At 30.4% G+C, this 13004-nt stretch overlaps 1 protein-coding gene across 4 annotated transcripts; it reads right to left on the bottom strand.

Annotated features, from left to right (window-relative positions):
- Positions 1–682: 682 nt before the first annotated feature.
- LOC132746452 (uncharacterized) lies at positions 683–11546 on the bottom strand. Of its 4 annotated transcripts, none has more exons than XM_060735603.1 (2): positions 11460–11546; positions 683–2861 (listed from the first exon to the last, which is right to left on the bottom strand). In XM_060735603.1, the coding sequence occupies exon 2, from the start codon at positions 2243–2245 to the stop codon at positions 1130–1132; it is 1116 nt and encodes a 371-aa protein (XP_060591586.1). In that variant the 5' UTR covers positions 2246–2861; positions 11460–11546; the 3' UTR covers positions 683–1129. The 4 variants fall into 2 exon arrangements, with proteins under 4 accessions (XP_060591586.1, XP_060591588.1, XP_060591587.1 ...); XM_060735604.1 differs by lacking the exon at positions 11460–11546 and adding an exon at positions 3510–3624.
- Positions 11547–13004: the final 1458 nt, after the last annotated feature.

Raw genomic sequence — 13004 nt, 5'->3', positions numbered from 1 at the left:
ATGAAGTCTCGAATTTTTTAATTTAATGTTTATTTAACGGAGCGATTGGGCCCGAGAAATTTGTTTTTCAAATTGCTGCTTGGGTCAATTAGGAAGGGTTTTATTGGTTTATTAATAAAAACCGGACATGGGCGGAAATTATGGGCCGAATTTTACACGAAGCTTAGGATGTGGTGTGTACCAAAACATTTTACTGTAAGATGGTTTTTGGTAATGACAGTTTATAGATAAATGAAATAAAGTTTCATTAAGATACATTTCAGGTACCCTAAATTATCATATTAACGATTATTTTCAGTAAAATTAAATAAAATTTCTCATTCAATTTATCACAAGATTTTTTCTGCCAATTTTTTTTTTCATTAACTTATTTGGTCAAAAATGATACTTGTTTTGTGTGTATGTGTGTCTGTCTGCTTGCGTGCGTGATTGTGTGCGTAATTGTGCGTGTGTAACAGTTAAGACTCTTCATCATAAAACTTCATCTTATAAAACCGAATTTAAAATTTGTTTTCATGAGCAAGTTATGGTCATCTACAAAAGAAAATCTTGACTCTAAAATGTAAAGTCAGATATTCAAATCATTGAAGTTGAATTCATTCTTTCAATTTATCATATTTATTATTATTTCAAAATTATATTGTGATAACAAATGTAATGACATGCCTATATATCAGTTTGATACACGCAAGCAGTATATGATCATTGAAAACTATAGTCTTCAAATTTTCTTCTTATATTTGGATCACATTTTTATTGGTTAACCAGTAAGCCAGTAAGAAGCTTAGATATATGGAAATTTGCTGCATTGCTTCTTGCCCTTTGTTGAAGAGAAAGCATGTAGCATTTTAATGCCTCTTGTGGTCTGTGTTCTTGTTCCATACATTGCCCTAAAAGATTAAGAGCTGTTTCTCTATGTCCAAGGTTTGTATCAGTTTCTATGTTTCTTATAAGTTTACTTAGTGCTTGTTGTTGATCTTGATTTCTGTTTTGATGATTGTAGATCTTATATTGTAGGAAGTAAAGGAAAGGTAGAGAATCAACTACAGCCCAGTCCATCCAATAGTCTCTATCTTTATCTCTGTGTATCATGTCATCTTGTGTAGATCTAAACATTTCATATTGTAGTTCATAGGGAACACAGTTCATCTCTTCCTGTATAAATCAATCTGACACAAAATGCTGTTATATGTTTGATACAGTCCTCACTTTGCTCACAACATACCCTCTTGAATTCTGCTGTTACTGTTAATGTAGGTGTTTCCCTGCATCTACAGATAGGTGCAACAGGATGAGAGTCGTATTGTTGTTCAATGTGTCTCAGAATTAATTCAGCTTTCTCCATATCTCCTGTACTGTAGAACAATGAAGCCAGTTTAAGTCTGCTAGATGTGATATCTGAGTTTAAACCAGCTGATAGCCAAACTAATTCTTCAGGTGTCACTTGATTATTTTCAACAATACTGGATGATGCCAGGGCAGACCCATAAGTGGTAAAAAGAAAAGGTGCTACAAACTTAAATGCAGCATGTTGTAACCTATTACCATTATCTCTGAAGGTCATTAGTTTACTAACAGATTGCTTCATTGTCGTTATGTTTTTACTGTGTAAATTGTCTAAAACAAATTGATGACAATCACTTATGACGTGTGCAATGTCTTTATATCCCACGGTCAAAACGTGTTCAGATATTTCAAGAGAAGAACGAAAATAGTATACTCCATGTGGTGCCCTGTTCAGTTTAACTTGAAGTCTATGACCAAGATCATCAATATCAATCCCAAGTAACCTTTGACCATCATTCTGTATGAATTCACAAATATATTTTGAAAGTTCATGTTTTGTCTCAGCTGTAAATTGCCCTGCCATCAAATTATTGTCCGGTATAATGAAATGTGAACAATGATCATTCTGTACACAACTGTGTAATTCCAATAAGCAGTATGTTAAACATGTAAATAAATTATTTTCTTTCCATGCACTTGTCTCTGTGTTTTCTATACAATATAACAGTACTGTTTTGCACATAAAACTTGATATATTGATTTCATCTTGAGGATTAGGGAAGGATTTAAGAATTATTTTCAATACTACATAGCACCTTATTTGTGTTATATTTAGGTTAAGTAATAGGCACCTTTCTGCCAATGATGTAGATATTCTCCATTCCAGTTCAGAATTTGCACTGACCTTACTCCCTGTTGGAACAACAAAACACCCAGTACTGGCTGCATATCTTCTCATGTCTTGTGTTGGCCATCTGCCAATACTTTGTCTGTCTTACCAACCTGATGCTGATTGATGCCATGATTTACAATGAAAAGCTGGCACATAGACTGTATCACTGAATCCATGCTGTCCTTGTATAGCATTTGATGGTCTATGATCTACAGCACCCTGAATTAAACCATTAAATGTTGTGTTTTTTAATAAAATTCTTCCACTTCTATAAGTTATATGGTGTTCATTATGAATGCCAGTGACAGGAACAGGTTCATCATCTCTGAGATTTTGTAAGAAACAATAGCCAGGTGTAGTGTTCTCATCCTGTATCATGAGATAGTTTTTCTTACCATGTTTCCACTCTGACCAGTCTTGTATTATATTGACATCATAATGACAGACTAGTAAATCAACGTCTGAATGAAGTCCTATAGTAGTTGTACCTTCACTCTTGCTCCCTAGACAATAAAGAGTAATGTTTGTATCAGTTAACCTGTGCATGATATTACTCATAGTCTCTCTCAGCATTGAATGTCTTCTCCTTCTCATCACCATTCTTTCATTGACACCAATGTCATCTAAAACCTCTGATAACATCAATGATAGGCTTTCTCTGTAGTCAGGTTCTTGAAACATTCTGTAATGTATTAGTAATGGAAAAACTGTTTAAGTCAGCAGTCAAATTAATTTCGTCACATACTTCTTCTTGTTACTTATCCTAGAACAGAACAGAACAGGAGTACCAATCTGAACATTATGAAAATAAGATTTTAATAAATAAGTTTGGGTAGATATCAATTGATCAAAAATATTGCATTTTTTTCTATATTTGGTTAGGATATTTTCTTCTATTATGTAAACTTGAATAATTTGTTTTCAGAATTTTGATGTAAGAGAGACACTAAAATGAAACACTCATTCATTCTTACATAATTCATTCAATATAAGTGTAAAATTGTGTACTGAAATTCAGTTTTAACTTAATTTGAATAATGGATTTGATTTGACCAGATGGGTCGAATATTTAATTATGCTAATTTTACTTCCTCTTTCAGTTTTGAGTGAAATAGTAAAGGAGAATAAATCATTTCTTTGGTATCTTTAAGATATATAAAACCCCACAATATATATTATATATATGCATGATAATATAAAACTTTATTATTTGTATTTCTATTTCATTGTTTTTTTTAATTGTTCAAAGGGAGACACTTGAATTAAAAACACAATATATATCAAACTATATATGAGAAATTGTGTATTTAGAATAAAGTTTGAAACTTACTTTGGTTGTTGGATTTATAGTATTTCATAGAAATAATCAAGAAAAACTGCTTTTATTGTTTGACCAGATAGGTGGAAATTTTTCTATTTTTACTTCCTCTTTTGGTTTGAACGAATTTGTGAAGGGAAACAACTCACTTCCTCAATATTACAGTTGTTATGAGAGTAAATTGAATAATGCCCCTTCCATATATAAACAGTAAGAACATAGTAAGGACGAGACAAAATTTCCTTATTATCAATGATTCAGGTTTACCTAGGATTTAAAGCATGTACATTCTTAACCTAATGATATGACTGGGATGGTAAAATATTAAAATGTTTGCTTTTTGTACATTTTATTTTTGAATCCTTACTTTTAGTTGATGTTCATGACGTCAAGGGTAAAAAGGTAAAAACAAACATTACTATAACATTGATTTTAGAAAGTCAAAAATGATAAACGACTATAATAAGATAACTTGTCTAACCACATTACATTATAGAAATGGGATATCCCTGGCCGAGTGGTTGAGGTTATTGACTTCAAACCGCTTGCCCCTCATAGCTGTGGGTTCGAATCACGACAGACACTTTTGAATTCTTTCATGTGAGGAAGCTATCCAGCTAGCTTACGGAACGTCGGTGCTTCTCCTCAGGTGCCAGTAAGTGCCTGAAATAATGCACAGAGGGGCAATTGAGGTCTTTCTAGCTCCTACAGTAAATCTGGAACGTCGCCATATGACTTGCACTATGTTCGTATGATGTGAAACCCAATAAATCAAAGATTACAGACATATTTAATAAAAAAAGATGTTAAAACCTAACTATTAAATAATATTCTGCAAAGACAATATAAAAGCACCCGCAAAAAAACAAAAAAAAATCAAGAATGTAATTGTAACGAACTCGAAGAGTAATCCGTAATTGAGTAAGGGAGTCAAGATTGAAAAATTGAACAAAACACAAATTACACAATATATATAGAAAATAAACATATTTCAGATACTATCTGATATACTTTTCATCATGTTGTAACTGTGGTTACAAAGACAATTAATTTATCATGATGTTCACCATGGTAACATAGACAATTAATTTTCAATGATGTTTACCATTTTAACATAGACAAATAATTTATCATCATGTTTACCGTGGTAACATAGTCAATAAATATATCATGATGTTTACCATGGTAACATAGACAAATGATTTATCATGATGTTTACCATGGTAACATAGACAATAAATTTTTCATGATGTTTACCATGGTTACATAGACAGTAAATATATCATGATGTTTACCATGGTAACATAGACAATTAATTTACCATGATGTTTACCATGGTAACATAGACAATTAATTCATCATGATGTTTACTATGGCTACATAGACAATTAATTTATCATGATGATTACCATGGCTACATAGACAATTAATTTTTCATGATGTTTATCATGGTAACACATACATTTGATTGAGCATGATGTTAACCATGGTTACATAGACTATTAATTTATCATGATGTTTACCATAATAACATAGACAACTAATTTATCATCATGTTTACCGTGGTAACATAGACAATAAATATATCATGATGTTTACCATGGTAACATAGACAATTATTGATCATGATGTTTACCATGGTAACATACACAATTAATTTATCATGATGTTTACCGTGGTAACATAGACAATGGATTTATCATGATGATTACCATGGCTACATATACAATTAATTGATCATGATGTTTACCATCGTAACATAGACAATTAATTTATCATGATGTTTACTATGGCTACATAGACAATTAATTTATCATGATGATTACCATGGCTACATAAACAATTAATTTTTCATGATGTTTATCATGGTAACATAGACAATTGATTGATCATGATGTTTACCATGGTAACATAGGCAACTAATTTAACATCATGTTTACCGTGGTAACATAGACAATAAATATATTATGATGTTTACCATGGTAATATAGACAATTAATTTATCATGATGTTTACCATGGTAACATAGACAATTGATTTATCATGATGTTTACCATGGTAACATAGACAATTAATTTATCATGATGTTTACCATGGTAACATAGACAATAATTTATCATGATGTTTACCATGGTAACATAGACAATTAATTTATCATGATGTTTACCATGGTAACATAGACAATATATTTATCATGATTTTTACCATGGTAACATAGACAATAAATATATCATGATGTTAACCATGGTAACATAGACAAATTATTTATCATGATGTTTACCCTGGTAACATAGACAATAAATTTTTCATGATGTTTGCCATGGTTACATAGACAATAAATATAGCATGATGTTTGCCATGGTAACAAAGACAGTTAATTTACCATGATGTTTACCATGGTAACATAGACAATTAATTCATCATGATATTTACCATGGTAACATAGACAAATAATTCATCATGATGTTTACCATGGTAACATAGACAATTAATTTATCCTGATGTTTACCATGGCTACATAGACAATTCATTTTTCATGATGTTTACCATGGTAACATAGACAATTGAATGATGATGATGTTTACCGTGGTAACAAAGACAATTAATTTATCATGATGTTTACCATGGTGACATAGACAATTAATTCATCACGATGTTTACCATGGTAACATAGACAATTAATTTATCATGATATTTACCATGGCTACATAGACAATTCATTGTTCATGATGTTTACCATGGTAACATAGACAATTGATTGATCATGATGTTTATCATGGTTACATAGACAATTAATTTTTTCATTATGTTTACCATGGTAACATAGACAATTGATTTATCATGATATTTACCATGGTAACATTGACAATTAATTTATCACGATGTTTACCATGGTAACATAGACAACTGATTTATCATCATGTTTACCGTGGCAACATAAACAATAAATTTATCATAATGTTTACCATGGTTACATAGACAATTAATTTTTCATGATGTTTACATTGTTATTTTAATGTGAAATTCTGTACATAAAATAAAGTTTTAAACTTACGGATTGAATAATACTCGTTTTTATTAAGAGATTTTTTTTCATTTTACCAGATGCGTTGAATATATGCTTATTGTACTTCCTCTTTTTGTTTTGGATGAAATTGTAAAGGGAAATAAGTCCCTTCTTCTTTCGTATGAATGTTATTAAAGTTAATGAATTATTTTTATTATATATATATTTTCATATATATACATTAACACCACAATACATCCTAACAATATATGATAATATAAAACTTAATTATGTATTTTTCTATTAAAGTGAATTAAGGTGACAACGGAGTCAATTATCACTGAAAATACCTAAAATGAGATTTTTGCTTTGTAGATTTATCAACCTTTTCTGAACACATTCGTGATTTAATTTTGAAAGCAGTTAGTCCAAAAAAATGTGTTTTTAAACGTTTTAAAAACGGTACCTGTACCATTTTTATCTGCTATTCGCGTAACCTGTCGATTATCGATAACGCTCCGCCCCCTGTTGAGGCATCAATGAGGGAAATCGGTAGTTCCATATATGTGAGAATTACCGGTCCATACTGGTCCATCATGTATCGTACAAATACCGTACATCTTTTATGAATATCGTCTACCGTTTATTTGGCATTTTTTATAAAATAAGAAATTGTCGGCCAATGTACGTAACATAATGTATGGAACATAAATAATTAAGCATAGCAACAAATCGCACGACCACGGGGTTGATTAAAAATATAGTTGCTAAAATATCCATAATGTGTAAAAATAATTTGTCTGTCCCGTTAATCTGATAGATATTACATTGAGTTTATGGACTTTTGTACGGATTCAACGGCTTGCTTTACATTCAACCTCGTTTTCTAACAATGTCAAGTAAGAGAACAACAAAAACAGACAACATTTTTTATGTGAACGCCTATATGACTTGCGGTAAGGTGTCCCTGACAAATTTCTTAACCATTTTAGATTGTTTAAGGATGATTATTTCTCTATGAATCAATAAAAAAGATATTAATATATATTATCAGTGAATGCTTTGAATAAATTGTTCGCCAGTAAATGGAACACAGTTCTAATAAACCTGGGACAAAGTATGGAATTTATTGTATATCCCAGTAGAAACTGGATATCTATACCGTGCATAGATGATTTTCATGATAATAGAAGTCAAGAAGGTCAGATCATAATGATAATAATAATAATAATAATAATAATATCTTTATTTAAAGAAGGTTACACATTAAGAACATACAATAACAATCATATATATCTTATTTCCAATGCTGGCCTTCTGAAATAGAAAACAACAATCAACAGGACATGCATAGGTTAGAAAAAATGTGTGAAATGTATAATATGTATTTTAAGAATAAATGAACTCATATACTTTCGACAGAACACTCAAAACAATTTGTTTAAAATATACGTAAATATTGCATATTCTTCGTTTCGTTTCATTCGTTGTTCATATATTTATCAATTTATTCATTCACTCACTCATTCATTCATATGAACATCAAGATATGCTTTGTATTTTTTCTTTTAAAACATTTAAGGTTGTTAACATTACGAATATGAAAGGTATATTGTTCCAAATGTTCATGCCATAAAAATTGTCTTTAATATAATTGTTTTAGGTCTTGTCTCCATAAATACAATATTTTTTCGTGCACTAGACTTAAGTTATATATTTTTGTTGTCGGATATAAGTCATCAGTTCTGTCATATAAGTCGGTGCCATGTTATTTTTAAAGTTTTAAAAACAAAGCACCGCCGTTGTGTATTACATCTGTCAAGGAACGGTAACCAATTAAGAGTTTCAATTAGATTTATTGACGGAATCTTTGAGGTTGCTGTAAATGATTTTAGCAATTCGTTTTTGTAAATTACAAACATTATTTATGTAGTTTTGTTTTTCCTTTACCCCATTATGATACAACAATAGTCCATAATGGGCAATAATATATGCATTGTAAAACAATAATTCATATCAAAAATTGCAAAAAATACGATATTTTTTTTCAATAAGGCAATTTTTCCGTTAAGTTTTTTACAAAACATTCTTCAATTTGCATAGTGCCATTTTAAGTTGTTATCTAATGCAAATACCCAAGACTTTTGACATTTACGATTTTCCAGAGCTATTTTCATTTATCTTAAGGAATTAATTTTCGACGTGATACCTTTTATTTCTATTAAAATATGTGAAGCATTTATTCAATTTGGAGGAAAAAAATATTTAATATCCCCGTTCTTATTTGTACAATCTACCGATGGCCTTTAAAATACCGCCAGAAGCTCAGTTTTTTGTTATTTTAATTTATATTTTAACGGAATTTCATTACACGAATACACAGACAGAGTGACACTGGTATAATATAATAATAATGCTGATGATAATAAACTTCAAAAGTGAAACAATAAAATACCCCGCTAGCGGTGCGCAAATACGTTCCATTTTCCCCCACCGAGTGCCTCAAATTTTACCGAAAGTCACGTGAATATTTCGACCGATACCAGACGGACAGTAAATCACGTTAAATTTGAAGAAAATTTCTGTTATAAAACTGATACAATGAAAAGCATTGATGCAAAGCATCAAAGGGCGTCCAAGCAAGAAATGCAGAAAGTGAAGATGAACTAGTAGACATATGATGTCAAGATATTCTTATAAACTTTTCAATGGTTAATTGGTTTTTACCATAATGAACGGACGGAAGACATTGTTCATTATGAACTTTTGAAATGGCATGCTAGAGATTTAGAATATTACTTGTTATTTCTTTATGATCGTAATTATTAATAGCAAACGGATATACATGTATACAATCATTTATAATCCATATGTGTAACGCATGATCAACACCACACTTGTGGAATTGTCCCTTATTATGTAATCGCTGTTAGCGAAGACCCCCTCTTAAGGTATCTGTTCACACTTAGTAAAAATATGACACTGGTTATATTACCATGTCATGTTGAGCATTATAGGTTTATTATACAATAATTGTAATATCTATTTTAATAGCAAAAATACAGATTTTATGAAATTCAATATTGTTTTCCTCTCTTTTTTGTGTTTTTATGTGTTATTTTAATACTGTGTTTTTTACGTTTACTACTCTTTTTTTTATTAAAATTGTAAAATAAATTTTAAGAATTCAATTGTCATATTGACCGACGATTATAAGTCAAAACTTAACTGGAAAAAGTCAGTAAATTATGGTTAATCTTTCAATATAATTATAATTATATTGTTTATTCTTAAACCATTTACATGTACATTTGTATTTTTCTTTATCATTTTTTAAATTATCAATCAATTATATAATTAATAAAATCTAATTTGTAACTTTGAATAATTCCTCGGCATCTTTACTAAACACGAATGACAAATTAAATAAAATGTTTCAAAGTTGATAGTGTCATATTAAAACCATAAAAATGTACCTTTTTTCACAATTATTGTACATATTATCTCATATAGATAAAATGAAACATGCTATTGTTGTTGTTGGTGGTGGTTTTTTTTTTCGAATTGTATGTACACTTATGTATAATAATAATCAATAAATTTGAGAGTTGATCTATGTTTATTAATTATTGTAACCAAACTAAGTGACAAACATTCATTTTGGAAAAAAGCTTATTTATCTGTAAAATATTTGTTCTTTTCTGTAACGATTACAAACATCTACTCCAAAACCGGGAGAGACCGGACAATAAACGTGTGATCACTAGTTTCCCGGTCAAAATAGACCGGGAGAGACCGGAATTACCGATAGGAGTACATCCCTCTATAAATAGATTTTCGGAATATTTAGGTCATCATTTTAACATACCATGATAACCCACTGTGTACTACAAAATGATAAATAAAAAAACCGAAGAGACGCATTTGAAAATGTTTGCATTGCGAAATCCTCCAGTTCGCTATTCATTGTACATATCGCGACATTTCAGTTTTAATTAATAATAATCAAGCACCCTCATACCGATCGGAATGATCGGCTTTTATTATGACCGACTAAAAGGCTCGAGAAGTTGCTGTCGCCCTTTCACAAAATCTGATTTCATTCCATAAAGGGGCGCCGCGCTTCGGCGCGGGCGCCAATTAATCAGCAACTTTTTAATTGGTCAGATGTCACTGGGTCATAAAATGTTGTTAGAGTATGTTACCGCAACCTGTGACCCTCTCTGGTGCGATATTTGTGTATTATGCAATTATTTAGCGTGAAACGTAGGGGTCCGAGAGAGAACAGCCGATTTATGACACTTCGTTTGATGCGGGTCGGACTAACTTTGAATCGGCATAACTTTTTTAATAATCAAGCAATTAACATGCGGTTTAAAGCACATGAAAGGGAATTCATTTACGGAGGGAACCGTGTCAGGGATTTTTGTTTGCTCAATCAGCGACTTAATTATCTTAAATTACGTAATATGTATGGTGAAAAAAGTCGCATAAATTGTTTGACGTTACGTAATATTTTTTTTGAGAAAAGATAGAAAAAATTTGAGACACGGTTCCCCAGATATTATTAGTATGTTTATTTTCCAAAAGTTTGATAACAAAAAAATAAAAAATGACTTTGATATGACGATTTAAAATTTTAGGATTTTTATTAAATATCAATCATTTACAAAGGCATTTTTTTTCAAATATATTATTTTTTATGATGATCAGCGACATTTAATGCATAAAGATTAAATAAATAACAATTATTACTAAAATAGGTTGGTTTAAATGACATTTATGTGAGTACCACGGAAAGTGTCTGTTGTCACCTTAAAGGATTCGTTCCAACAATTATGTTGCTTTTTAGATTGATAAAAGGGAGACACTAAGATTAAAACCCTCGGAGAAATATTCCATGAAATACTTTTTAAATGAGAAATCGTGTATTTAGAATAAAGTTTTAAACTTACTTTTAATGTTGGAATTTAATAGTATTTCATAAATAATCAAGAAAAACTGTTTCTTTCCGTTTTATCACTTCCTCTTTTGGTTTTGAATGCAATTGTAAAGGGAAATAACTTATGTCCTCTTCCTTACAGTTGTTATGAGAGTTAATTGAATAATGTCCCTTTTAGATTTTTTTTATATTCTGTCAATGCATTGTAAAAATACACTGATAATATAAGGCTTAATTTTGTATAAAATTCTTTCTATTCAAATAATATAGAAAGTATTAAAACATCATATTATTTTAAAGAATAACATAGTTATATTATTTTAAGAATGAAACATGTTTATCAATCACTGTGAGTAATTGATACTTTATTCAAGCATTATGCAGATAGAAAAGTTATCATGATTTTTGGCCTAATTTGACAATGAGTTGAATGGCTATTTGTCTCTCAGTGCAGATTCATAAATCATTTGATTACGTAGACAGACACTTGTGGAGAAATTGGTTATTACTGGTTCGTTATCCAGAAAAGCCTTTTAGGTGGATTGCCTGCCTAGATGTGACAAAAAAATGTGTTATAATAACCTTAAAAATTAAGTGATTATAACTTTGTTGTATTTGTTAAGGGTTGTCTTCAAATTTGAACATAATAATGTTTTAGGATAGACCGTCAAGTTAACCAGGTAGACATTGACTTTCACACATAAATAACCTTGAAGGTCAAATTATTACATATATATAATTATCATTATTATTATATATCATATTCCAAGTTATTGCCCTTTTCAGCACTTTGAAAATGGATATGGTAAGTTTACATGTTGTCTGCACTTTAACAAGTTTACATGCTGTTTGCACATGTAATCACGATAATTCGACAAGTTAGTCAGGATATTGGCAGCTAAATTATAGACTCCGGATGTTATGATTTACTACATCATGTGCTGCGAAGTTACCCTCCGTCCGTATAAACTAGCACCTGTCAACATTTTCTTGGTGTATTGAAGTCTAGCCAAGCATTTCTGCGACGTGACCGAGAGATAATGAGGTGTAATAAATTCCTTGCCACTCTTCGTGACAGTAAGTTATCAAATTTTAACGGAAAGAGCAGATATGATGACATTATCAATATCACAAAAATAATAATCGTTATGATGTCATTATCAATATCAAAACAATAATAATCGTTTTTAAAGATGCACCGTTCACTGACAGATAATCATTTATGTAATGTTAACAGTCATATTAATTTAAGAATACCTTTGATTTATTCAACACGTTTTTAAGTGATGTAATTTATGTAACCGAATTAAATTAAAACCTCTATGGCCAAATTGTGCTTCAAACAACAAAACTTCCCACAAAGGTGAGTGCAATTGATTTATTGAACACACACACTTTTGATGATGTTAACTTTGACGGGTTTTATATACCATTTCATAATCACATTGGGTGTTTATTTAAGTACATTGGAAAAAAATTAGTAAGTGCATGTTTTGGGTGTGTTCAGTCTGTTACATATTAAAGCCTGGGTTCAAATGACAATTAAAAGCTTCTTTCA

Source organism: Ruditapes philippinarum, unplaced genomic scaffold (assembly GCF_026571515.1).
Source record: "Ruditapes philippinarum isolate M1 unplaced genomic scaffold, ASM2657151v2 ctg612_1_1_1_1, whole genome shotgun sequence".
NCBI lineage: Eukaryota > Metazoa > Mollusca > Bivalvia > Venerida > Veneridae > Ruditapes > Ruditapes philippinarum.
Note: the sequence above shows the minus strand (reverse complement) of the source record. Positions and strands in the feature narration are given on the sequence as shown.